Genomic DNA, 26,768 nt, shown 5'->3' on the forward strand with positions numbered 1-26,768 from the left:
TTGTCTCGTATGGATTGAGTCCTTTTAAGAGATCTGCTTTCAATCATTCTAGCATTGGGTCAACTTTATTACCAGCTCCCTGTGGACAAAGCACTTAGCAATGTGCTGAGTAAATAATAGGCAAATGACCCATAATTAGGAATTAGATGACATGTGTATAATAATTGAGAACACTGGGTCCAGTTCCTTAGGTGCAAAGAAGAGCTTCCTACTCTCCGGTAGTGATAGCAAAGGCCTTTGTTTGAGTGCTTTGCTAAGGACATCACCTGCACTTAACGGATTTCTGAGCATCTATTTTATTTAATTAAGCAGTGCGTATTGAGAGTAAGTCTTCAGTGTTGTATTCCTCCTTATTCATTAAAGGGATTCCATGTTTCCTACGAACTATGACTTAGTTCTCATTTTTGCTTTTTCTGGTTTTTCTCTTGTTTCTTTTTAACTTTCAAGTCCTTTTTGGAAGTAGACAGAATAAAAATTTAAATAAATAAATAAATAAATAAATAAATAAATAAATATTCTTTGTGCTCCTTTTAGAAAGCTGGCCTAGTTTCCACTTTGTGTTGAATTCCCATTTGTGTTTTGGGTCATTATGCAGCACTTGGTTCAGCCAATTAAGTTTTTTCTTTCTAAGTATCTTTATTCTATATCAGTATAGTCTTTTCTTGAGGCTTTAATATTGTTCCTTTGAGTAACATCCATCTTTCTGGTGCTCTTTTGTTGCTTAAATGTTCTTCCTTTGGGACCTTTGACAATTTTCCCAAGCCTAGCAATTTCAGTAAGTGCTTAATAACATAATTTAGGTCGCCTCTACACAAGAATCTACGGGACTTCACTTAGAAATTCCGACGTGCAGTGTTCTAACTCTGAAAGGTACACTTTCACGACATTGTATCTAATGCTGTATTCTCTCTCCTCAGTTTAACTTCCCTACGAAGGGAATTAGGGGAAACAGTAAAATATGTTAGAGGCTCTTACATTTTAGTTGAGAGATCAGCAAAGTATAGTTTAATCTCTATAGTACATTTCAGTAGCCCCCAAATCACCAGTGTATCCCTCATGATTACATATTAGATTTATTTAATAACAGTACTCTGTACCTGAAAGTGGTCTACAAAGATTATCTAGTTTGTGTATTTACAGATAGATACTTCAGCTGTCAAGTCAGATGGCTAGTTGCAAAACTATTTAATGAGGATGATTCACAGTCTCTAGAAATAATAACTACCACATGTAGTAGTTTCTGTGCGCCAGGTACCGCTTTACGTGTAAACACGCCCACTCGTTAATTCTCTTATAAGTAACATATAGCTGACTTTTTAAAAACCCAATCAAAGAACCTCTCTGCCTTTTAAAGATTTATTTATTTATTTTAGAGACATGTAGAGAGCACGCATGCGTGCGAGCTGAACACAAAGCCTGACGCAGGGCTTGGTCATGATCATGACTGAGATCATGCGACCTGAGCTGAAACCAAGAGTTGGACACTTAACTGACTGTGTCACCCAGGGGCCCCATCTCTCTGCCTTTTAACAAGAAAGTTCAGTCTGTTTATTGTGATTACTAAAACATTTGGAGTTATTTCTGCCATCTTCAGTTGTTTTCTATTTAATGCGATTTTCTTTTGCCTTTCTTTTTTCCTTTTCTCACTTGCTGTTGGATTAATCACATTTTCTTTATTTTCTTCTGTACGCCCTGTTTGCAAATATTTATCTTGCTTCTATTTGCCTGCGTCCTTACCTGTTAATATACATACTTCATTTAGGCTAAAGGCTAAAGTCAATCATTGTTTCTGTCATCCTCTTGACTCTTGGAACACCCTGACTCTGGTCTCCTCTCATCTTCCATGTTGTTGTTGATTGTTAATTTCAGAGGGGCGTTGAACTTCTGCGAATACAGACTTTAGAGCCTGGCTGCCTGAGTTTGGACCCCAGCTCTGCCACACATTAGTGTAAACCCTAGGTAAGTTAGGTAACCTCTTTGTGCCACAGTTTTTTTAATCTGTAAAAGGTGGATAATAAGAGTACCTACTCCGTAGAGTTGTTGAAAGGATTAAATGAGTTAATATACGCAAAACATTTAGGCCAGTGCTTGGCACATAGTGAGCTTTCAGTAAGTGCTGGCTACTGTGGTTGTCATTATTCTATTTTGTTTTTAACCTCCCCTTCCAGTACCTATTTTTAAACAGTGCATTTTAAGTATACCAACACATTTCTTAATTTCTTTTTTATTGAGATACAATTAACAACTGAGCTTAGGTGTAACAACTGAGCTTAGGTGTTGTATTTGAAGAGGTTTGACAAATACCTACTCTTTAAACACCACCCAAAATAAGATGTAGAACATTTCCATTTCCCAGAAAGTTCTTTTGTGTCTCTTTCCATTCACTTCCCTTCCTTACACCATCCCCACAACTATCTGATTCTTATCGCCATAAATTAGTTTTACCTGTATTTCTGTTTCCTGTAAGTTGAGTCCTATATGTGTACTTTTTGTGCCTGGCTTCTTTGACTTAACATAATAGTTTTAAGGTTTATCCATGTTGTTGCATCTATTGGCAGTTTATTCTGTATTATAAGAAACCTCCACATAGTTCTCCGAGGTAGTTGTACCATTTTACACTTCTACCAGCAGTGTGTGAGAGTTCCAGTCACTCCACATCCTCGCCAGCGTCGATGTTGTCAGTGTTTCTGATTTTAACTTTTCCAGAGGATTTGTTTAGCAGTTTCTTTGCTTGCCACTTGCTATTTCTTCTTATGTTCTATCTTTTTTTTTTTTTTTTCTGGTTCAGTTTCCTTCTTAAAGTAATTCTTCCAGTGATAGTCTGTGTCTGTTTGAAGATAATTTTATTTCAATCTGGATATTGATACTGGATTGTTATTTTCCTTAATATTCAAAAACTGTTCTTGCATTTTCCTCTGGCATCTGTTGTTATTAAATAGAAAGTCTGTATCAGTCCAGTTGTCATTCTTTTGTAAGTAATGTCTTTTCTCATGGTTTCCTTACAACTTCCTTTTCTCCATGTTGTTAATATTTTGAAGTTTTCTTCTGAAGACTTGTGTTTGTCTTTAATTCTAGAATATTCTCAAAAATTATATCTTGAAATTGCTTCTCCTACACATTTTCCATTGTTCCATCTGGAACACCTTCTCTGTCTTCTGTGTCCTTTAATTTCCCTTTCATATTTCTGTTTTTATAAACTCTGCTACCTTCTGAGTAATTTTCTCAGACTTCTCTTCTTAACCACTAATTTTTTCTTTAGCTGTATCTAGTCTATTTAATTTATCAATGGATGAATGTCAGTTACTTAATTTTTTGTAACTAGAAGTTCTTTTACACATCTGACTCTCCTTTTTCCATATTATCTTGTTCTTTGATTTTGACTTCCTTCACTTTGCCTGTTTATTAAAATGAAATATAATTAATTTATAGCATTTTTCATAGTATTCTATTATTTTTATGGTTTTCAGTTCTTGGGGGCTGCTATTTGTGCTGATTCCTGCATTTAATGATTTTCCTTCTGATGATTCTGCATCTCCTCCTCATGTGACTTTTCAGTTTTACTTTTTGTCTTTTGGGGGTGGTGCAGGGAGGAGCCCCTCATCTGTGACGCTCTGGGATTTCTCTGTCTGGACAAGGCTCCCCTTGTTCGATTTTATTTTTCTTTCTCACCTCCAACACCTACTCTCATTCCCCTCCCAAACTATAGGCACCCACTCTAATGTATTTGATATAAAGTCTTTGGCTACCAGTGTGGCTTTATCAAATATATAGTATTGCTTTGATTATGTGTTTTTAACATATGTAAATGCTATTATGCTTTAGATCTCATTGTGGTTGTTATTTTTTCATTCAACACTGGGCATCTATCCATGTTTCTGTCTTAGTAGCTAGTTGTTGCTTCTTTCTAATGCACTGTTTTCCATAGTATACCTCCCGTACATTTACTTATATTCTTTCAGTGATGGACATCTAAATTGCCTTTGATCTTCCTGCTACTAAAAACAATGCCCCAGTGATCTTTCTGGCCATGCTTCCTTATGGACCCATGTAAGAATTTTTCTAGGATATGTATGCAGGAGTATGATTACTGGATCACAAGGCGTATATATACAGAAAATTTCACTAAATATTAGAATGTTTTTCAGAACAGCTATATCAATTTATATATGCACCAGAACAGCTATATCAATTTATATATAGATTCAAACTCAAGTTCTACCATGTGTTACAGTGAGAGCTCGGAGAAATTACTCAACCTCTCTGGGCCTTAGTCTCTTCATCAGTAAAAGGGGATAATTACATCATCTGCCTCGTCAGGTTGTTAAGAGGGCAAAATGAATTGATATATGTAAAGCATATTCCTGAATACAATAAACACTTCCTGAATATAATAATCATCAGATAAATGCTAGCTGCCATTATTTTTCTTTAAGATTTTATTTATTTATTAGAGAGCACGAGCAGGGCAGAGGGAGAGAGGGAGAAGCAGATTCCCCGGAGAGCAGGGAGCCCGATCTGGGCTCGATCTCAGGACCCTGGGATCATGACCCGAGCCAAAGGCAGACACTTAACCAGCCGAGCCACCCAAGTGCCTCTATTACTCCTATTATAACAACTACTATTACTACTTGTCGATTAATTAAAAGTAAGCTTTTCCTTCTCTGAATTGCCTGATTACATCATTTGCTCCATTTTAATTTTTTTCTCTAGATTTGCAGGAATTTCTTGTGTCTTTTAGGTATTAATTCTGCGTTGCCTTTAAACTGCACAATATTATCTCCTGATTTTACCATTTGTCCATTGTCTGTTAGTCATGTCTTTGATAGAAACCTTTACTGTCACTGCAGTCAGATTCATCATTTCCCCGTTTTTTGGCATTTGCGGCATTAAGAAGTTTCCCTACCCCTGCTTCAAAGACACCTTCTGACATTTTCTACTGTCAGCCTTTATAGATTTACCTTTCACATTTGTGTTTTCCTCATACGGTTTGTAATAGTGAGCTCTGTTCTATGTTTCTCTTCTTCACTGTGTGAGTCTCTGTGCCTTGGGTTGTGAAAGTACTCTGGTTTTTTTCTGCTGCATGCCAAAGACCCGGTTTTGTGTTAATTTCTCAGCTCAGGATTCCTGTATGATACAAATTTGCATACCTACACATGCCTCTGAATGGCATAGGCCTACATTTTAGATTTCTTGTGGGTGCCTTTTCCTCTTCTTAAGGCCTAGATAATTAACAACTTTTATTGCTCCTTCCCTGAGCCAGTGAGCAGAGATTTTTCAGACTGCATATCAAAGAAGGTAGGTATTTGAGGCTCTGGGCTTTGTGCAAGGGTCTCAGTTTCAACTCGCCCACCTTCTACCTGCCTGGAGCTGTATTTCTAGGCTCCATGTGAGAATTAATGCTTTTTCCTCCAAGCCCAGGGCCTGTATTGGAGTTTGAAACCCCTGTGGGCCACCATGGTCTCAACACCCACTTAATGTTCCAGTTTTGATTTTGATGTCTCTTTCATTTTAGGTGCCTGAGGATTTCCTTTTTTTTTTTTTTTTTTTTTTAAGCTTGACTGTATATTTTAAAAGCATTTTTTAAATGTTTTACCAGCATTTCTGTATGAAGTAGGAGAAAAGGTCCATTTACATCAGCTTGGCGTGCCATTTTGCCAAAAGTTTGCTCTTCAATCAGTATTTCTGTTAATCTTAGTAAAATTTCAACTTTCAGCTTTGCCAGCTTACATTCATTGAATAGCCCTTGATCACCCTTGAAAGTTTTCTGCCTTACCTGTCTCCATTCTCCCTTTACTGCAAGTTTATAACCATGTTTTTAATATCTGTGTATTGGTAAGCCATGTAACTCAGTACAGTTTTTTTGAACCTTGCTCAGTTGCTTATTCTGCTACAGTTATTCTGTTATTTCCCCATCTAATTTATTTTTCTTAAAGATTTTATTTATTTATTTCAGAGAGAGAGAGTGTGCACACAAGCATGAGCCAGGGGAGGGGCAGAGGGAGAAGCAGACTCCCTGCTGAGCAGGGAGCTGGATGCCGGGCTTGATTTGGGGCTCCATCCCAGGACCCTAGGATCATGACCTGAGCTGAAGGCAGCTGCTTAACTAACTGACTGAACCACCCCGGCATCCCCCCATCTAATTTATTAACAAAAACATGAAATAGTTCTGACCCCCAAGGTTCTGTAGTTAATGCTCAAAATACCTACCTCTGGATCATTGCTAGATCTTTATTTTTTTTTAATCTGATGAAAGATGTAGATAACTTCCCCCAGAAAAATGGCCAAAAAACATCTAAAGTAAATTCGTCCTTAAAATATAATCCCAATCACTTGTTTCATATTAATAAGAATATTTAAAAAGATCTAATGTATGTCCAGATAAGTCTTTTGATTTATTGAATTCATTCATACGGCTTCTCTTAGGGGAAAAAATCACATTCTACTGATACAATTCATTCTTTAGAAAAACTTTAGTGCCTGTTTATTAGTTTATGCTTTGTGTTATTTGCAAATTGAATTCTTATTCCGATTTTTTCCTCAGTTACTAAAATAAGTTAATTTACAAATTTTAAGAATTATCTTCTTTTTAAAAAAGATAGTCCCTACTTTTGTCTGTTTAAATCTTACAGAATCTTTTTTGTTTTGTTTTGTTTTCCACCAGCAGCAGGAGATAGGAATTCCAGGCCTGCCCCTGCCACTGCTGTTAGTGTAAGTATAGCAAGTTGGTAGCTCCTAGGCTGCAGTTTATTTGTTTTTCAAAAGTACGCATTTTTATAGTACGGGTATTAAGACAAACAGTAGGGCTAGATGTTCTCAAAGATATTCTGAATAAACTAAAAATATTACATGAATTCATGAATGTTCCATAGTATTAAATACCGTGGTATAGATGGGGCTTGGGGTGATGAGAACTGAAAACCTTACGTTCATTTTATGAAGTTTCATGAATAAGTGAACTTTGTTTTTTAGAGCAGTTTTAGTTTATGGCAAAATTGGGAGTACACGGAAGCCTCTCCCACTACCCCACAAAACAGTGGTATGTTTGTCACAATCAGTGAACCTACACTGACATACCGTTGTCACTCAAAGCCCATTGTTTTTATTAGGGTACACTTTCCGTATTGTACATTCTATGAATTTGGACAATGTATAATACATGCATCCACCATTGTGGTATCATGAAGAATAATTTCACTGCCCTGAAAATCCTCTGTTCCTCACCTGTTTATCCCTGCCTTTCTTTAGCCACTGACAACCACTGATCTTTTGGCTGTCTCCATAGTTTTGCCTTTTCTAGAATGTCATATAGTTGGATTCAGTCAGTATGTAGCCTTTTCAGATTGACTTATTTTACTGAGCAGTATGCATTTACGTTTCCTCCATGTCATTCTTTGGCTTGTTAGCTCATTTCTTTTTAGCGTAGAATAATATTCTGTTATCTGGATGTACCACAGTTTATCCATTTACCTACCGAAAGACATTTTGATTGCTTCCAAGTGTTGGCAATTACTACTAGAGCTGCTATAAATATCTGTGTGCATGTTTTTGTGTAGACGGTTCATTTGGGTAAATATCAAGAGCACCATTGTTGGAACATATGGTAAGGATATGTTTAGTTTTGTAAGAAACTGCTAATCTGTCTTCCAAAGCAGCTGTACCGTTTTGCATTCTCATTAGCAATAAATAGGAGTTCCTGTTACTATAAATCCTCACTGCATTTGGTATTGTCAGTGTTGTGGATTTGGCCATTGTAATGGGTTGCTTTAATTTGCAATTCTCTTATGACATATGTTGAACATTTTTTATCCCTTTTATACTTGCTATCTGTATCTCTTTTTTGGTGAGATGTCTGTTAAGGTTTGGTGCATTTTTGAATCAGGTTGTTTGTTTTCTTCCTGTTGAGTTTTAAGAGTTCTTTGTATATTTTGGATAGTAGCCCTTTAATAGATATGTCTTTTCCAAATATTTTATCCCAGTCTGTGGCTTGTTTTCTCATTTTGTTGGCATTACCTTTCACAGAACAAAAGTTTTTTAAAATTTTAATGAAATCTAGCTTATCGGTGATTTCGTTTAGGGATAGTGCCCTTGGTGTTGTGTCTGAGAAGTCATCACTGTACTCAAGTTCATTTCAGTTTTCTCCTGTGCTGTTTTCTAGGAGTTTTATAATTTTACATTTCACATTTAGGTCTGTGATCCATTTTGAGTTAATTTGTGAAGGTTTTGAGCTGTGTGTCTGATTCGTTTTTTTACATGTGGATGTCCAGTTGTTCCAGCACCATTTGTTGAGATACTATCTTTGCTGCATTGTATTATCTTTGCTTCTTTGTCAAAGGTCAGTTGACTATTTTTGTGAGCTAATTTATCTGTTCTTTCACCAATGCCATGTTGTCTTGGTTACTATAGCTTTGTAGTAAATCTTGAAGTTGAATAGTGTCCGTCCTCCAACTTTGTTATTCTCCTTCAATACTGAGTTGGCTAATATGCCTCTCCATATATACTTTAGAAACAGTTTGTCAATATCCACAAAATAACTTGCTGAGATTTTGATTAGGATTGTGTTGAATCTATAGATCAAGTTGGGAAAAGTTGAAATTTTGACTGTACTGAGTCTTCTTATCCATGAACATGGAACATCTCACCATTTACTTAGTTTTGCTTTGATATCTCTCGTCAGAGTTTTGTAGTTTTCCTCATATAACTCTTGTACCTATTTTGTTAGACTTATCCACAAGTATTTTTTATATTTCATTTTTAGTTACTAATTGCTAATTTTTAAAAGATTTTTTATTAGAGAGCATGCACACAACTGTAAGTGTGCAATGGGGAGGGGTACAGGGAGAGGGAGACAAAATCTTATGCAGATTCCACACTCAGCATAGAGCCCAATGTGGGGCTCAATCTCATGACCCTGAGATCACAACCGGAGCTGAAACCAAGAGTTGGATGCTAAACTGTGCCACCCAGGCACCCCTTAAATGGTAATGTTTTAACTTCAAGTTCCAGTTCATTACTGATATATAAGAAAGTGGTTAGTGTTTGTATATTTACCTTGTATCCTGTAATCTTTCTGTAATTGCTTATTAGGGTTTTTTTGTTGTTGATTCTTTTGGATTTTCTACATAGACAATCATATCATCTGTGAACAAAGACCGTCTTATTCCTTTCTTCCCAATCTATATACCTTTTATTTCCTTTTCTTGTTTCATTAAGTAGCTAGAACTTCAAATATAATGTTGCAAAGCAATGGTGAGAGGAGACATCCTTACCTTATTCCTGATTTTAGCAAGAAAGCTTCAAGTTTCTGTTAACTATAACATTAACTGTTGGGTTTTTTTGTAGATGTCCTTTATCAAATTGAAGAAGTTTCTCTCTATTCCTAGTTTGCTGAGAGTTTTTTTTTTTTTTTTTAATCATAAATGCCTTTTGGATTTTGTCAAGTGTTTTTTCTGCATCTATTGATAAGATAATGTGATTTTTCTTTAGCCTGTTGATGTGATGGTTTACATTTATTGATTTTCAAATGTTGAACCAGCCTTGGATACTTGGGGTAAATCCCACTTGGTCATGGTATATCATTCTTTGTATACATTGTTGGATTTGATTTGCTAATATTTTGTTGAGGATATCTATATCTTGGTTCATGGGAGATGTTGGTCTGTAGTTTTTTTGTTTTTTTTTTTCTTATAATGTCTCTGTTTGGTTTTGGTGATAGTGTAATGTTGGCTTCATAGAATGAGTTACAAGTATTCTCTCTGCTTCCATCATCTGGAAGAGACAGTAGATACTTGATGTAATTTCTTCCTTAAATGTTTGGTAGAATTCATCAGTGAACCCACCTGGGCCTGGTGCCTCCAGTATTGGAAAGTTATTAATTGTTGATTCAATATCTTTGATAGATTTAGGTCTTTTCAGATTGTTCTTGTGTGATTTTTGGCAGATTGTGTCTTTCAGAGAATTTATCCATTTCATCATTGTTATCAAGTTTTGTGGGCATAAAGTTGCCCATAATATTTCTTTATTATTCTTTTATTGTGTGTGAAATCTATAGTAATGTCCCATTTTTCATCTCTGTTATGAATGGTTTGTGTCCTCTCTCTCTCTCTCTTTTTTTTTTGTAGTTAGCCTGGCTAGAGGCATATTGATTTTATTGATTTTTTCAAAGAACCAGCTTTTGGTTTCATTGATTTTTCTTTATTTACTCTTTTCAATTTCATTTATTTCTTTGCCTAATCATTTTTTTCTACTGTTTAATTGAAGTTACTTTGTTCTTCTTGTTCTAATATCCCATGATGGAAGCTTAGATTATTGGTTTTAGATCTTTCTTCTTTTCTAATATATGCATTATCTAATATATGCTGTAGCTGTCCCTGTAAGTACTGCTTTCGCTGCATCCCACAAATTTTGATAAGTTGTATTTACCTTTTCATTTAGTTTAGAGCATTTATTTTTAAATTTCTACATCAACATGGGGCTCAAACTCACAACCCCGAAATCAAGAGTCTCCTGCTCCACGGACTGAGCCAGCCAGGCATCCCCTAGTTTTGAATATTTTTAAATTCTTCTTGAGATTTCTTCCTTGACCTCTGTGTTATTTAGAAAACTGTGTGTTTAATCTCCACATATTTGGGATTTTCCAGCTATCTTTTTGTCATTGATTTTTTTTTTTTTTTTTTTTAAGATTTTATGTACTTGAGAGAGAGAGCACGAGCAGGGGTAGGGGCAGAGGGAGAGGCATAAGCAGATTCCTTGTTGAGTGGGGAACCTGACACAGGGCTCAACGTCAGGACCCTGAGATCATGACCTGAGCTGAAGGCAGACACTTAACTGACTGAGCCACCCAGGCACCCTGTCATTGATTTTGAGTTCAATTACATTGTTATCTGAGAGCAGAGATTGTATGATTTCTACTTCTTAAAAAATTTGTTAAGGGTATTTTTTGGCCCAGAATTGGTCTATCTTGGTAATGTTCCGTGTGATCTTGAGAAGAATGTGTGACCTGCTGCTGTTAGATGAAGCAATCTAAAGATGCCCATTACATCCATTCGACTAACAGTGCTGTCGGCTTCCACTATGTTCTTATTGATGTTCTGCCTGTTAGATCTGTCCATTTCTGATAAAGGATGTTTAAAGTCTCCAACTATAATAGTAGATTCATCTAATTCTCTTTGCAGCTCTTTCAGTGTGCCTGTTGTTAGGCATATGCACGTAAGACATTATGTTTTCTTGAAGTATTGACCCCTTTTTCATTATGTAATGCCCCCCCTTATCCCTGATAACTTTGCTTATTTTGAAGTCTGTTCCACCTGAAATTAATATAGCTACCCCGTTTTCTTTTAATTAGTATTATCATGATATGTCTTTTATTCATTTGTTTTATTTTTATTTTTTTGAAGATTTATTCATTTATTTTAGAGGTGGGGGGAGGGGCAGTGGGAGAGAGAGTCCCAAGCAGACTCTGTGCTAAGCTCAGAGCCTGATGTAGGGCTCTATTCCACGACCCTGAGACTATAACCTGAGCTGAAACCATGAGTTGGGTGCTCATCTGACTGCGCCACCCAGGCACCCCTGCATTTACTTTAAATCTGTATGTCTTTATATTTGAAGTGGGTTTCTTGTAGACAACATAGAATTGGGTCCTGTTTTTTTGTTTTTGTTTTTTAATCTATTCTGACATCTGCCTTTTAATAGGTGTATTTAGATCATTGATGTTTACAGTGATTATTGGTGATGTTGGGTTTATCTCTGCCATATTTGTTAATGTTGTTTATATGTTGCCCTTGTTCTTTATTCCTGTTTTTGTCGCCACAATTTTTCATTCTTTTGTAGTTTTAGTTGAGCAGTTGACATGATTCCTTTTTCACTTCTTTCTTAACATATCGGTTATATTTCTTCTCAGACTTTTTTTCGTGGTTGCCCTGGAGTTTGCAGTATACATTTGTAACTAATCCAAGTCCACTTTCAAATGCCACTGTGCCACTTCACAGGTAGTACAAATACCTCATACTAATCAAATACTCCTAATTCTTCCTCCCATTCCTTGTACCATTGCCGTCGTTCATTTCACTTATATATACATAAGTATATCTAAACATAAGCAAACATAATCAAATAAATTGTTGCTGTCATTTTGAACAGTTACATGTTACATCAGTTAAGAATTAAAAACAAATTTTTATTTTACCTTTACCTATTCATTCTCCAGTGCTTTTGGTTTTTTAATGTAGATTCAAAGTTCTGTACTTCATGGTTTTCCTTCTCTCTGAAAGACTTCTTTAGTGTTTCTTGCAAGGCAGGTCTGATGGCAACAAAGTCTCTCAGTTTTGCATGTCTGAGAAAGTCTTCCCTTTCACTTTTGAAAGATAATTTTGCAAGGTACAGAATTTTAAGTTGGTTGGGCTTTTTTTTTTTTTTTTTTCTTCTCAACACTTCAATTATTTTATTCTACTCTCTTGCTACTTGCATGGTTTCTGAGGAGAAATCAGATGTGATTCTTATCTTTGCGCCTCCGGTAAAGTGGGTTTTTCCCTCTTTTTCTGAGATTTTTTTTTAAGCTTTCCTTTTTTGTAGTTTGAATATGATATGCCTAAGTGTAATTTTTTTAAAAAGATTTTATTTATTCATTTGACAGAGATAGAGACAGCCAGCGAGAGAGGGAACACAAGCAGGGGGAGTGGGAGAGGAAGAAGCAGGCTTCCAACAGAGGAGCCTGATGCGGTGCTCGATCCCAGAACACCGGGATCACGCCCTGAGCTGAAGGCAGACACTTAACAACTGCGCCACCCAGGGCCCCCTAAGCATTTATTGTGCTCGGTGTTCGCTGAGCATCCTAGACCTGCGGTTTGGTGTCTGACATTGATTTGGGGAAACGCTCAGTTATTATTGCTTCAAATATTGCTTCTGTTCCTTTCTCTTTCGTCTCCATCAGATATCCCCATTTGCATGGATGTTTTACCTTTTGTAGCTGTCCCACAGTTCTTGGATATTCTGTTCTGATTATATCCTCAAACTCGGAGATTCTGTCCTCAACTTTTCCCAGTCTACTAATGAGCACATCAAAGGCATTCTTTATTTCTGTTATGTTTTTGACTTACAGTATTTATTTTTCATTTTTTTAAATTTCCATCTTTTCCATTGTTCATGTGTTCTTGCATGTTTCTACTTTTTTCCATTAATGCCTTTAGCATATTAATCACAGTTTTTAAAAATTCCTGACATATCTGACTAGTTCTGATACTTGTTCAGTCTCTTCAGACTGTTTTTTTTTAATATTTTAATGTTTTTTTTATTATTATGTTAGTCACCATACAGTACATCCCTGGTTTCTGATCTAAAGTTCGATGATTCATTAGTTGTGTATAACACCCAGTGCACCATGCAATACGTGCCCTCCTTACTACCCATCACCAGTCTATCCCATTCCCCCACCCCCCTCCCCTCTGAAGCCCTCAGTTTGTTTCTCAGAGTCCATAGTCTTCAGACTGTTTTTTTTGCCTTTTAGTATGTCTCATAATTTTTTCTTGAAAGGTAGACATAAAGTACTGGGTAAAAGGAATTGTGGTAAATAAGTATAGTGATGGGATGATAAGGTGTGGGGAGGAAGTGTTTTGCAGACTGAGGATGAGGTCTCAGTCTCTTGGTGAGCCTGTGCCCCAGGACTGTGAGCTTCACCAGTGTTTTTCAGTTAATCCTCTCCCACCCCCCACCACTTAGGATGGCTAGAAGTGGGCTGAAGGGTGTTTCCCTTCCTCCAATTAGGTTGGAATCTGGTAAAATAGTTTCTCCTGAAGTTAGGCCTTGTTAAGAACAGAGTGCTCCGGCGTATTTCAACATGGTTAGTTCTCCCCTCCCCCTTCCAGAAGCAGGAGGGAATTTTTCTCCTGTATTCACCCCTTAGAGCTCCTAGAGGTAAAACTCACAAAATTATGACTTGGTCCCTCTGGAGTTTTTAACTCACACTTGTCCACCCTGAGCCTCCAGCAATTTGTCAATTTCAGTTTAGTTTCCTTTTCTGGTACCACTTCCCATGGATGTATCTGTTGGTGAGTTTCTGCTCTGAGAAGTTATGATTCTCTGTATCTGCCTGTCTTTTTCTCCAGTTTGGAGGAGAGCAGTTTTGCCCTGTGACCTCAATTCTCTGACAGATCTAAGAAGAGTTGTTGATCTTTCCACTTGTTTAGCTTTTTACCATTGTCAGGATGGAATGGTGACTTCCTAAGCTCCTTACGTGCCAGACCAGAAACCAGATCTTGGAAATATTTTTATTTTTTAAAAAAATATATATATTTTTTAAAGATTTTATTTATTTATTCGACAGAGATAGAGACAGCCAGCGAGAGAGAGAACACAAGCAGGGGGAGTGGGAGAGGAAGAAGCAGGCTCATAGCGGAAGAGCCTGATGTGGAACTCGAACCCATAACGCCGGGATCACGCCCTGAGCCGAAGGCAGGCGCTTAACTGCTGTGCCACCCAGGCGCCCCTAAAAATATTTTATTTATTTATTTATTTGAGAGAGAGAGAGAGCACCTGAGCATGAGCAGGGGAAGGAGCAGAGGGAGAGGGACAAGCAGATTCAGTGCTGAGCATGGAGCCAGATGCGGGGCTCAAGCCCATGACCCTGAGATCATGACCCAAGCCGATATCAAGAGTTAGACGCTCAACTGACTGAGCTGCCCAGGCGCCCCTATTTTTATTTTTATCTGTCAGCTTATAAATGTGGAAAAATGAAGAAGTAGTGGAGGAAGGAAAAGGGGATCACCCACAATCTTGCTAACAAAAGCAACCGGTGTTGTTTTGAATTTGGCTTTCTGCCTTTTTGTCAGTGTATTTTCTTTTCTTTATACAAGTGAGATTATAGAATTTGGCTATCATCATAAGATTCTCAAACCTAAAACTGAGCTACATGTCTTCTTCCCAATACTGTTTTCTTCTGTTATCTGGATCATCTCAGCGTCCTCTCCCACTCACCAGCCCAGGACCAGGGAGCTGTCTTTCTCTTCCCTCACATCCGCTCAGACTTTAAATCATGACCGTTACATTTTCTAAATATTTTTGGCTGTCTCTTTCTCTCTCTTCTCTTGCCACTTCTCTGGGTCAAAGTCCTCATTGATTTTTCCGTGAACTCCTGCAATAATAGAGCCTGTCTCAAGTATTATCCCCCTCAATTCTGTGCAGATGTCACTTAGGTGATCCATTTAAGTGCATCTCTGACCATGTGACTTCCCTGCTTAAAGCCTTCCAAACCCTTCAGTGGCTCCTCGTTGCCTTTCGGATAAATCCAAGCTCCTAAGCATGGCCCGTGTATCTGTTGGTGGCCACAACCCCTGCCTGCCAGACATAGCTTCTGATACTCCCTGTCCCCTGCTTATGTTCCAGTATCCCTGAATTCCTTACAGTCCCACCTGCAGCCCTTCCTCTGCACCATTGGGGATGTTTTCTTCTCTGTGCGCTTCATGCCGGCTCCCTGCTCAGAGTGCCTGGTGTCTCACTCCCTCACCTCGTCGGTGCCTACTCGTTTATTCGGGCGGGTCAGCTCCTCCTCCAGACCTCACTCTAACTGTTCCACACCCCTTTTCCCTAAGCTGGGTTTCTGGGTGCAAATCTCTGCCGTTACAGCTCCTTCCATTCATTTATTCATTCCACCAACTAATCAGCAACATCTGTGCGAGGCAGAATTTTAAGCACTGGGATATAGCAGATGATTTTTACAAGTTCCTTCCCTAATGGAGCTTACATTCCAGTGAAGGGAGATACATGATAATAAGTAAAAATATGTATCAGTAGGTGATAATGCTGTGATGATAAATAGAGTAGGAGGGATGGAATGTTCCGAGGTTGGAGAAGAGGCTGCTATTTAAAGGACATCGTCAGGGAAGCCCTCAGTAATGATGTGGCCTTAGAGCAGAGACCTGCTGGAAGGGAGAGTTGGCCATGCACACACGTGGAGACGCCTGTAGATGAACATGTGCAGAGTGTCCCGTGATCAGTAAGGAAGGCAGTGTGCTTAGGCAGAATGGGTGAGGGGGAGAGCGGGAGAAGATGGCACAGAGAGTTAATGCCAGCCAGGTTATGAGGGGAGTGTAGGCCATTAGAAGAACTTTGGCTTTTCGCATTTACTCTGAGACCAGAAGCCAAGAAGGCTTCTGTGCGAAGAAGGGACAAGCTCTGGCTACATACTAAAAGGATCCCTCTAACTACTGGATTGAGGTAGGGTGGTATAGGGGTGGTGCTAGAAAGGGACAGGGGTGTGGAGACGAGTTAGAGGAGATTGCTTCAGTAGGCCAAATACAGGGTGATGGGGGCTTAGACTGACCAGACCAGAGCCAGTGCAGGCAGCAGTAAGTGATTGGATTTTGGATATATTTTGAAGGTAGAGCCAACAGGATTTATAAAGGATTGGATAAAGAGTATAAGAAAAACACTGGAGTCAAGGACGACTCCCGGGTTTTGGTCTGAACAATTAGAAAGACAAAATTGCTGTGGAGTAGGAAGATGGCAGGAGAGTTTTGGATAAAAGTTTAAGCCACCCATCTCTGATTGGAGATGCTGAGCGTGTAGCTGGAGGTGTGCATCCGGACTCCAGAGGAGAGGACCGAACTTGAGATGTCAGCCTGTAAGCTGTCAGCATTCGTTGATATTTCAAAGGTGTGGAATCAGATGAGACAGAAGACAAGAGGGAAGATGACTGAGTCCTGGAGCATTCCAAACTGTAGAGGCCAACGTGACGCAGGGGACCCAGTAAAGGATGCTGGCAAGGTGTGGCTGGGGAGGTCACGGGAGAACCGGAGAGAGCAGGAGCAAGCGAAACATGCGTTTGAAGCTGGAAGGAGTGATGTCCTGTGTGCCGTGTTGCAGAGAAGTCAGACGAGAGGAGGACATTGTGCTGTACCTCTGTGTATATAGTTGCCTCTTCCGTTGGCTGAGAATACTCTGGAAGTAGGAATGCGTCGCGCGGTGTATTAGCTACAGCTCTGAGGGGGTGATACACGCACGCCATTTAACGGCTGCTTCGCCTCAGGCTGGTTGTCTCAGTAGCTCTAAAGCTTCAGTCTCATCTGTAAAATGGGGAAGGGGCGGTATCTTTTCCACTGAGTCATCGTGAGGCTCCAGTGACACTGTCCAGATGCAGCACAAAGCATAATCCCTTTCAGAGCCTTAGGCCCCTGACGGCCCTCAGGAGCGTCCGTGATGTAGCGGACCTGGCGCAGCGCCCCCTGTCGAGCAACATTGGGCGAGCGCGTGAGCGCCTTGCCTGTTTGTTTCATTCATGGTCTTTCCCTGTGTGCTTGTGATGTATTAACGTGACACTTTTGGGTTTCTCTAGGAGACAGCACGGATCCCGCCAGGGTGGGTTCTGGAAGGAGAGGGGGCGAGACGTCGTCAGGGTGGAGCGGAGGCGATGGAGCTCCCCGACTACAGCCGGCAGCTGCTGCGGCAGCTCTACACTTTGTGCAAGGAGCAGCAGTTCTGTGACTGCACCATTTCCGTCGGTACCATTTACTTCCGGGCCCACAAGCTCGTCCTGGCTGCGGCCAGCCTCCTGTTCAAAACCCTGCTGGACAACACAGACACCATCTCCATCGATGCGTCCGTGGTGAGCCCCGAGGAATTTGCCCTCTTGCTAGAAATGATGTACACTGGCAAACTACCTGTGGGCAAGCACAACTTCTCCAAAATCATCTCTCTGGCCGACAGCCTCCAGATGTTCGATGTGGCCGTGAGTTGTAAAAATCTTCTGACCAGCCTTGTGAACTGCTCTGTTCAGGGTCAGGTGGTGAGGGATGTCTCCGTACCATCCTCAGAGGCATTCAGGAAGGACCCGGAGAAGCCTGAAGTAGAAATCCTTGCCTCTGAGGGCGCTGGAGAGTCTCGTCCTTCCCTGGAGGCTTCTGCCCCTCCAGGCGGCCCTGTGAAAGCCGAGACTGAGGACGCAGTCCATACGGTTGCACGAGAGATGGGTGTGGGGACTTCCACTGCCCAGGAGATGCAGGGGAGCACAGATACCCCGGCAGAGACTCCTCGTCCATTTGAAGTTTGTTCCCCCTCCCCTGCTGTACCAGCCTTCAGTGAGGCAAAGGAGGCAAGCACAGAGCCAGGTGATCTTTATGTAATAGTTCTTTTGTCATCTGTCCTTCATTGTCACTACTGTATCCAGTGATCTTTATGAATTTTTTTGTTTCAATGATAAATTTACTAAAAATCACTGCTAGATAGGAAGCCAAAGTCCAATCCAATCCAACACAGAATCCAAAGCAAAAGTCCTACTGGGGCATTCTTCTTTTTCTTCTTCTTTTTTTTTTTTTTTAAGATTTTTTTTTTTTAAGTCCTCTATACCCAACATGGAGCTCAAACCCATAACCCTGAGATCAAGAGTTGCACGCTCTCCAACTGAGCCAGCCAAGCACCCCAAGGGGGGCATTCTTCTTTGTTTAAAGTGTGTTTTTGAGTGGTGGAAGTCTGAGTATGAGCTACAGAGCAGAAGAGCAATACAGAAATAACAATGTACCAGGGGTGTTTTTGTTTTTGTTTAGAGAGAGAAAAAGGAAAAGAGAGCAAGCAGGGAGGTGCAGGGGGGCGGGAGGGGAGAATCCCAAGCAGGCTCCATGCCCAGTGCGGAGCCTGCCTCAGGGCTTGGTCTCACCACCCTGAGAACACGACCTGAGCCGAAATCAAGAGTCGGATGCTTAACTGACTGAGTCACCCAGGCGCCCCCGACGTCCCAGTTTTGATGCTTACCTGTTACTCTGACCAGGATGAGGATGGCACGAGGAGGGGGAGGCTCGTGGGGACACTGTTGTCTCTCACCCACAACTGGCGTGTTCAGCGTCAGTTATAAATGTAGCATATGACCTCAAGGCTGTCAGCTTAAACTTCCAAAAATCATCTCAAGGAATGAATCACTGGTATTTTTTTTTATTGTGTTTTGTTTTGTACTCAGAGTATGAGAAGAAGCACCATCGGCTGAGTTTTCTTCTAGAGAATGAAAGTGTCTTCTCTGACGCGCTCTTGGTCACCCAGGATGTGTTAAAAAGACTAGAAGAATGTTCAGAAATTAAGGGTGTTCAGGAGGAGGTGGGTACCCTGCGCTCCATTTGTTTGCTGACGACGTGTTCTCCGGATACCAGGTCAGCGCCCCGTACGGGACAGAACTATGAAAATGCAAAATACCCCAGGGTCTCAGTTTTTTCAGATTTCAGTTGTTTTTTAAAGATTTTATTTATGTATTTGTCAGAGAGAGAGAAAGAGAGCACAAGCAGGGGGAGCAGCAGGCAGAGGAAGAAGCAGGCTCCCTGCTGAGCAAGGAGCCCGATGTGGGGACGCGATCCCAGGCCCCTGGGATCATGACCTGCACTTAAAGTGAACACTTAACCGACTAAGCCACCCAGGCGTCCCTCAAACTAATTTTTTTTGACATTCTCTAAAGGGCAGTTCTTGCAAAAGTACTAGGCAAAATGTTTTCAAAACTAAGTTACAATCTGATCACCGGGCTTACAACCAGTTTTGATCCAGGATACTTAAATGATCATACCATTTCCTCCTGATTAATCAGGGATAAAATGAGGCAGAAGGTAGTCATGGATAACCACAAATCAAGACTAAATGATAAATACCAAACCAGAACAATAAGAAATACTCAAAACATGGTACGAAAAGGACTTCATGTAAACCTTACATAGTAAAGCATATCCAGTGTTTAGGAATACAGTGACCATTTTCCGACATAAAACCACTACTGGTGAACATTTATTGAATACCTACCATGCTATGCTTGGCACACATGTTATCACATTTAATTCTCACAGAAATCAACAGGGTGGATACTGTTGTACCATTTTTTAGCCCCATCTTACAGAGGAGAAAAACAGTCTCAGGTGTATATTAACCTGGCCAAGGCTGCAGAGCTCGTGGGACTGAGCAAGAATTCAGGGCCCAGCATTCTGACTTTGGAGCTGTTCCCTTGCACCCTGGGTTTTACTGCCAGTAGGGGAAAATGATACACGTATGTCATGTATGTATGAGTGTTGAGGAACGGCCCGACAGAAAACTGCCCAGTGGTTATCATGCTCTTATTTCTTAACTGACCTTTTCTTTTCTTTCAATATCTCAGCGAGACGCATCCCCACCGGTGGGCTTCCTCACTACCTGACTTCTTGTCCCTTGAATCTACGGGATTGACTCCACAGCCACTTTAGAACTCCTCTTGCTTTGCCTTTCCCCCAAGAGTGGCTCCCGTGCAGAGCAGTTAGCAGAGCCAGTGGGCACCGTCCCCGCAGGCTTGCTCATCTGAGTGGTGGGGGAGCGTGGGGGAGGCCTTCCATGTCACTGCAGGCCATTGCGTGTCTGTTAGTTACCTTCATCCGAGCAGTAAATGTCTTCTGCTATATAAGTATTTCCCAGATTCGTAGCAAGTTACTTTAAAAAAAAAAAGAAAATCCCAACAATTCAAGGTCAGGTATTTCTTTTAACCATGGTCAATTGACAGTTGACTGTAAATTACTTTCTTGAGCGAGCAGCTTTTTATAACACTGGGTTAACTCCAACGACTCTGTTAGGGAGGCGACAAGTTGTAAAACCTTGGTATTCTTTGTACCGATCTTGCTGAAGGACATTATGGTTTTATATTTTTGCATGTGGATGTTCTCTTAACTGTTCAATCTATCATTGTTGTCACAAGTTTGTCTCCTTGATAGCTTAGAGACCCACGTCTTCGTTTTCCCTCTTAGCACTTCCTCTCCATTTAATTTGGTGACCGAGGAGCAGCAGCGCTCCTTAGACCAGCAGTACTCACATCACTGGGGTTGCCTGGGTACTTACTTGAACTGTGTGTTAAGCACTTTTTTCTAACACAGGTATCTAAAAGTGTCTGGCAAGTAACAAGTGCCCAAGAAATTTTTGCTGTACATGGTCTCATCCAACATTTTTTTTCCTCCCAGTTCTTGTCCTGATCTTTTGGTGACAATAACATTAGGAGTACTTAGAAAGAACACTGATTCACTGCTGGGGATCATTATAGGCTTATGTTATTTCTTCCTCGGTTTTAGAGGTCAGAGAGCTCTACAAATCACTTGGTGGCTGTATTTAAAACTGATTCTGTTATATTCCATAATAAACCTTTCAGCTGCAGAAAGAAAAAGAGAAAAAAATACTTGACGAGCATAAGGTTCCATTAAATAAAATGTGGAGTTGGTGAAGTACTGCTTTGTATTTAGGCCCTCTACTTCTCTCTCTTTAACTTTCTTTTAGACAGGTTTATTAAGGTATGACTGACACACAGCAAGCTGTGTGTATTTAATGTGGACAGTTTGATAAGTTTTAAAACCTGAAGCCATCACCACAAGCAAGATACTGAACATATCCATCACCCCTAAGTTTCTTTATGCCCTTGGTAATCCCTCCCTCCTGCCCTTTTGAACCCACCCATCTCCAGGTGACACTGACCCACTCTCTCTGTCTGGATGAATTTGCATTTTCTAGAGTATTATGTATAAAGGGAGTCATACAGTCTCTCTTCTTTTTGGTCTAGCTTCTTGCGTTCAACATAATTCTTCTGAGGTTTAACCATGTTATTGCATATTTATTCCTTTTTATGCCTGAGCAGAGTTCCATTGTGTGGATATACAATTAGTTATTCAGCTCTACCATTTGCTGGTGTTGTGACCTCAAACAACTTAATCTCTGTTAATCTTAATTTCCAAATTTGTAAAATGGGAATGTTGTCACCTACAGCACAGGATCATTGTGAAATTAATAAAAGATTATTGATGGAAAACTCACACTAAAATGCCAGGCACAGAGAAAGAGCTCAATTGGTGGTGACTGCTGTTTGTTTATACATTAACTCTGTATTTTTAGACTTAGTTGACCTTGAAACCCCTTTTTTACTTAACGCCTGGTAATATCCTAGTGCCGTGGTCATTTGCTCTGACACATGAGATGGATTGCTGTTACTTTAAGCTTAATTTGCAAGTCATGCTTTCAAATAGGGACCATTACCCACTTGGAAGTACCTTCCTGAACTGTAGGTATAGTGTCTGGTACAAGGCCATCAGTCTCTAGAACAGTGGTTCCGTGGATATAAAAATCATCTGGTGCACTTGTTAAGATGAACACGTCCAGACCTCATTTCCGGAGAGCCCGATTCTTAGGTTGTGGTTGGGGATCGACATCTTCAACGAGCTCCCTGTGTTGCTGTTTTGGTATCTGGAGACCACATTTCTGAGAAGCACTGCTAGAGAGCTAATGGCTTGCACAGTTCTTAGTGTGTGATGGCAGATGCCACGGTGTCTGCGCTGACACCTCAGTGTTTTGAGGGGCCACCGAGTACACATTTTTCCCAAGCGTTATTCTTTGCTTACCCCTTGATTCAGCAAATATTTACTGAGCAGCTGGTGTGTGCCAAGCATTGAGCTGGTTGCTAGGAAAATAAATATAAATAAAACTGGATCCCTATCCCTATAGAGTGTCTTGACAGCAGAGATATCCTGCCACATATGTAATTATTTTTTTGGAGTCACCAAACTATGGGAATCCCCAAAAGGCCTCGGTATTGAAAGCATTTGCAAACTGTTCACTTGAAACATCAGTCTGCATTTCAGCTCCAGTTGTAAAGGCTGGGGGTTTGTTTGTTGTTTTTCTGTTGAAACAGTTTTAGCTCCCAAGGAGCTTTGAATGCTTTTTGTTGTTGTTATTTGGTTAATCGGCATAACATTAAAAAGGCAGCTTAACATTAAAAATAATCTGTGCTTCGATATGAAGTCTGGAGGCTTTTGAAGGCCTGTGAGGGTTCTGGTTGAGATGGACCAGCCTGTTCCTTTTCTGAGACACAGACACGAGGTGTGTACCTGGCCTGGACCGAGCTGCAGGAGGACACCGTGAACTAGTGTCCTGCTTATTTTATTTCCTGAGATAAATGATGAAAGGTGGCAAAGCCATTCCCTGAGCAGTGATTGCGACAACAGAGGATGAGGCTGGGCCGCTTGGACTGTGTGAAACCAAAGCCAAAACTGATTAGGGAGAAATCTCTTGGGTGCTGGGATGGGAAAGTGGCTTCTGCCGGTCTTTATCTCGGTGTAATATCCCTGCCCGTTAGAAAAAGCAGATACTGACCTAACAGGCTTTCTGGCTGAGCTGAGCAAAACCTGTGTTTAAAGGCAAGCTCGTAATTTTTTTTAGCTTTTATGCAGGAACTTTTTAATTGTCTTCTTTCTTTATTCCTAGCCATGTCCCTGCTTTAATTAATTGTGTATATAGCAAAGCGAATCTTTGACTAGAATAAGGAGATAACTTCTACTATTGATTTCTTGCTGTTTGATCCACTTTCCACCTAAAGTTCTAGAAAGACTCCCAAAGCTTAAGGCCTAGTAGCTTTTTTTTTTTTTTCTCTTTCAACTTTGTTTCAAAGGCAAACAAGTCTCCTCTCCTATGTGACTCTGCTGTTTTCAACCATGTCACTACTTTGGAGATTTGTCAAGAAGTACAGGCCTGTGTTTTGTGGACTGTGCTCACTGACAGTGTGGGCTTCATTTTACAGGTCTATGAGAAATGGAAGTAGGTTGTTTTTCCATATCTTCTCTCTGCTAATTATGAAGTCTAAGATAAGCAGCCATAGATAGAAGGCTGTTGGTTTTATGGCACGGGAATTTCATTTAGTTAAACAAATATTTATGAAGCACCTGCTGTGTACCAGTCTGTATACAAATCATTGGGACCAGGAGCAATGGTACAGATTGTCTAGATATGACCCAGTGTCAATGTGATGTTGACTCTGGCAAGTCTAGGAGAGCGCAGTGTAAATGGATTCGGTTACACTCACAATCTGGGGGTGGGAACTAGTGAAAAGGGTGCTAAGTCACTGGAATAAGCTCAGGGTTTCCTCCCAGATAGTCTGCTTACTGTCCACGCAACCTCGGGTGAGTTTCCTCACCTTTCTGACTCTCATGTAAGTAGTCATGGTAATAATGCCTCCTAGGATGTGAGGAGTTAAGTAGGTGGCACATACGCCCAGTGTCTGGGATGGTGTTGAGCTCTGTGGTCTGTGTCATGAGTGCCATCATCTGGCCCTTGGCATTCAGGGGACGCATGGGTGAATAAGAACACAGTATAACTCCGACAAATCCAAAGGCACAGGCAGACAGTTGGGAAAATAAGTAAATTCAATTAAAAGACCTTAGTGTGAGGCAAAGATTAAATTTTAAGAGGAAAGGAAACTGTCCCATCTTTAAATATGTGGACCTATAGTTTATTCATAAATCAAAGTTACGTTGATTACATGTGTGACCATTATTTGGTATGACTTTATCGAAGTACTTTTAACTCTAAGAATCAGAGGAATTCCAAATGTTTGCTTAAAGAGCAAAACCGTGTTTTGGGCTCAAGTCTTAGAGTTCCTTTACATGATAGCAGTCAGTGAACCTCAGTCTGCCACAATATGGGACACCCTCTGTTTAGGCAAATACGCTATTTCAGAAAAGGGCTCACTGCAAGGAGGAGCCCCAGGCAGCTTAGGGGGCTGATGGAGTCACAGTTAAAATGCTGGCTCTGGTGCCAAGGTCCCCAGTAGGTTCTGGAAGAAAGAGGAAAGAGCAGGGCTGTCCAGGCAGCTGACTGCTCCCTCCTGGCCCTTTCATCAGCCCACCCCTGCTCCTCTTCCCAGATGGTCACAACCTAGCGTCACTGCTGAGCAATGAAGTTAACAAATGTTTTAATTTCACTGCTGAGCAGTTCTGCAGAGGAAGAGACAGCAGAGAGGATAATGAGAAGCGCATCAGATGCCACCATTGATGAAAGTGTCTCTTCCCCACTGGCTCAAATGATAATGCCAGACAAATTGGATACTGAGAGAGGTGGATTCGCAATATTCAGAGAGCTTCAGGTGGAAACACACTGGCCTAGGACAGAAGAAGACGGCTAAATGCTGTATCGGTTAAGATGCATCGCAGGAAAGGAGGAAGGAAAGGAGAAATAGAGAGAAACATGTTTACTGAGGGCATTAGCATTGAGAGGGTCTGTATTAGGTATCTATTGCCGTGTAACAAATTACTCTAACATTTAGCAGTTTAAAAGAACACACACACTTATGACCTCACCATTTCTGTGGGTCAGGAATCTAGGTATCCTTCGCTGAGGCTCTGGCTCAAGGTCCCTGGCAGGTCTACAGTCAGGGTATATTGGCCAAGGCTGCAGACAGCTCAGGGCTCCATGGGGTGGGGCGGGGGTGGGGCGGGGGTGGGGAGTGTCTTCTTCTAAGTGTATTCATGTGACTGTTGGCAGGGTTCTAGAAGATTCACTTCCAAGCTCACTCACTGACTATTGGTCGAAGACATCCGTTCCCTGCCACATGGGCCTCTCTGTAGGGCAGCTCACAACATGGCAGCTTGCCTCCAGAGCGAAGGCAGAGAGTGCCCACACACACAAGAGGGAAGTCACGGTGACTGAGCCTCAGAAGTGCCCTCCATTACTTTTGCCATATTCTATTCCTTGGAAGCACGACATCAGGTTCAGCCCAAGGGCACGAATACCTGGTGACAGCGATGTTGCGAACCATTTAGAGGCTGCCTCCCACAGGTCCCTACTGCTGTCAGGGAAAAGGCATTCCTTAAAGAGATTTTAGGCTGACTGACTAACAAGAGCGTGGAAGGTTGCATAAATGTGACTAAAAGCGATTAAGCATTCAACTGAGTTGGTATTTCATTTGTTTATATTTTCAAAATGAAGACAAGATGAGTTACTCAGATTCATGGAAGTTACTTAATTTAGTTAATGTGGATTCCTAAACTGGGCTTTATTTGAATTTAATTTTGTACGTGACTACAAATCATAGGAATCTTTTTTTTTTTTTTTAAGTGTAACGCGGCTTTATACGTCCATTCTGTGATCAGGAAGCAAGCTCAAGCAAAGCCAAGAAACACAGTCTAACTCCTTCATAATTCCTATTTATTTGGGAGGAGGAGAGAAAGATAAAAATCTCTTTAAACAAACATTATAAACCTATAATTACTACCAGAATTTATAAGAACCGTCTAGCTGAACTTTGCAAATATAGATATTCATGAGATCCTTTCATGTTGTGTGTGTGTGTGTGTGTGTGTGTGTGTGTAGAAAACCATGACTTTTTGCTTTCTTGTGAGGAAACTCTTTTATAGTATTGACACTAAAAAAACATCAAAGGTAGGTTGTAGTTTTGCCAGGTGGAAATATAAAGGCTATGCCCACGAAATTAACTTTTGGTTCCAGACTTTTAAAAAATAAATTCATTATTGCTAAAATAGAAATATTAACCCTTCCTTCCAGCTGGTCTTCCTCCTGCTAATTTTGTTTATTTCACCACTGGAATTGCTGGTATTTTAGTACTCCAGGGTTAGAAGAGTCCATATGGTGGCATGTGGTGCCAAGACCTCTGGAGGATAAGGCACTTCTAGTAGAAACCGTGTGGCTCTAGGTTTAAACAGAAAGCTTAGGATTAGGGAGCTAGTTTTCAGGGTTATTGGCCTAGAGGTGATATGAAAGCTGTATATATAAGAGATTTTCCAAAAGGAGAAAAAAACAGAGTTGGGACCTGTTTTCGGTACTGCTTATGGTTAGGGATTTGGAAGGAGAACCAGGGAGGAAGGCCGAGCAGGAGGGGTCGGAAGGGTGGGTGCTTATCCATCCCAAAAGCTTCAGTGTTCTGAAGTCAGAAGAGCCGTGATACAGAAGCCATCGGAATGCCAAATACCACGAAAGGCCAAACAGGTAGGGGTCACGTTGTTGAGGACCTGGCTCGCCAAATCCAA

At 40.6% G+C, this 26,768-nt stretch overlaps 1 protein-coding gene across 1 annotated transcript in view; it reads left to right on the top strand.

Moving 5' to 3' along the window:
• The first annotated feature begins 6,485 nt into the window (after positions 1-6,485).
• ZBTB40 (zinc finger and BTB domain containing 40) overlaps positions 6,486-26,768 on the top strand; it is a 47,542-nt gene continuing 27,259 nt past the window's right edge. Inside the window, exons 1-3 of the mRNA XM_040618941.1 lie at positions 6,486-6,708; positions 17,321-18,092; positions 18,935-19,068. Coding sequence (XP_040474875.1) covers positions 17,396-18,092; positions 18,935-19,068 — 831 coding nt within the window. The 5' untranslated portion in view covers positions 6,486-6,708; positions 17,321-17,395. The remainder of the gene's footprint in view (positions 6,709-17,320; positions 18,093-18,934; positions 19,069-26,768) is intronic.

This window comes from Ursus maritimus, unplaced genomic scaffold, assembly GCF_017311325.1.
Source record: "Ursus maritimus isolate PB19 unplaced genomic scaffold, ASM1731132v1 scaffold_32, whole genome shotgun sequence".
NCBI lineage: Eukaryota > Metazoa > Chordata > Mammalia > Carnivora > Ursidae > Ursus > Ursus maritimus.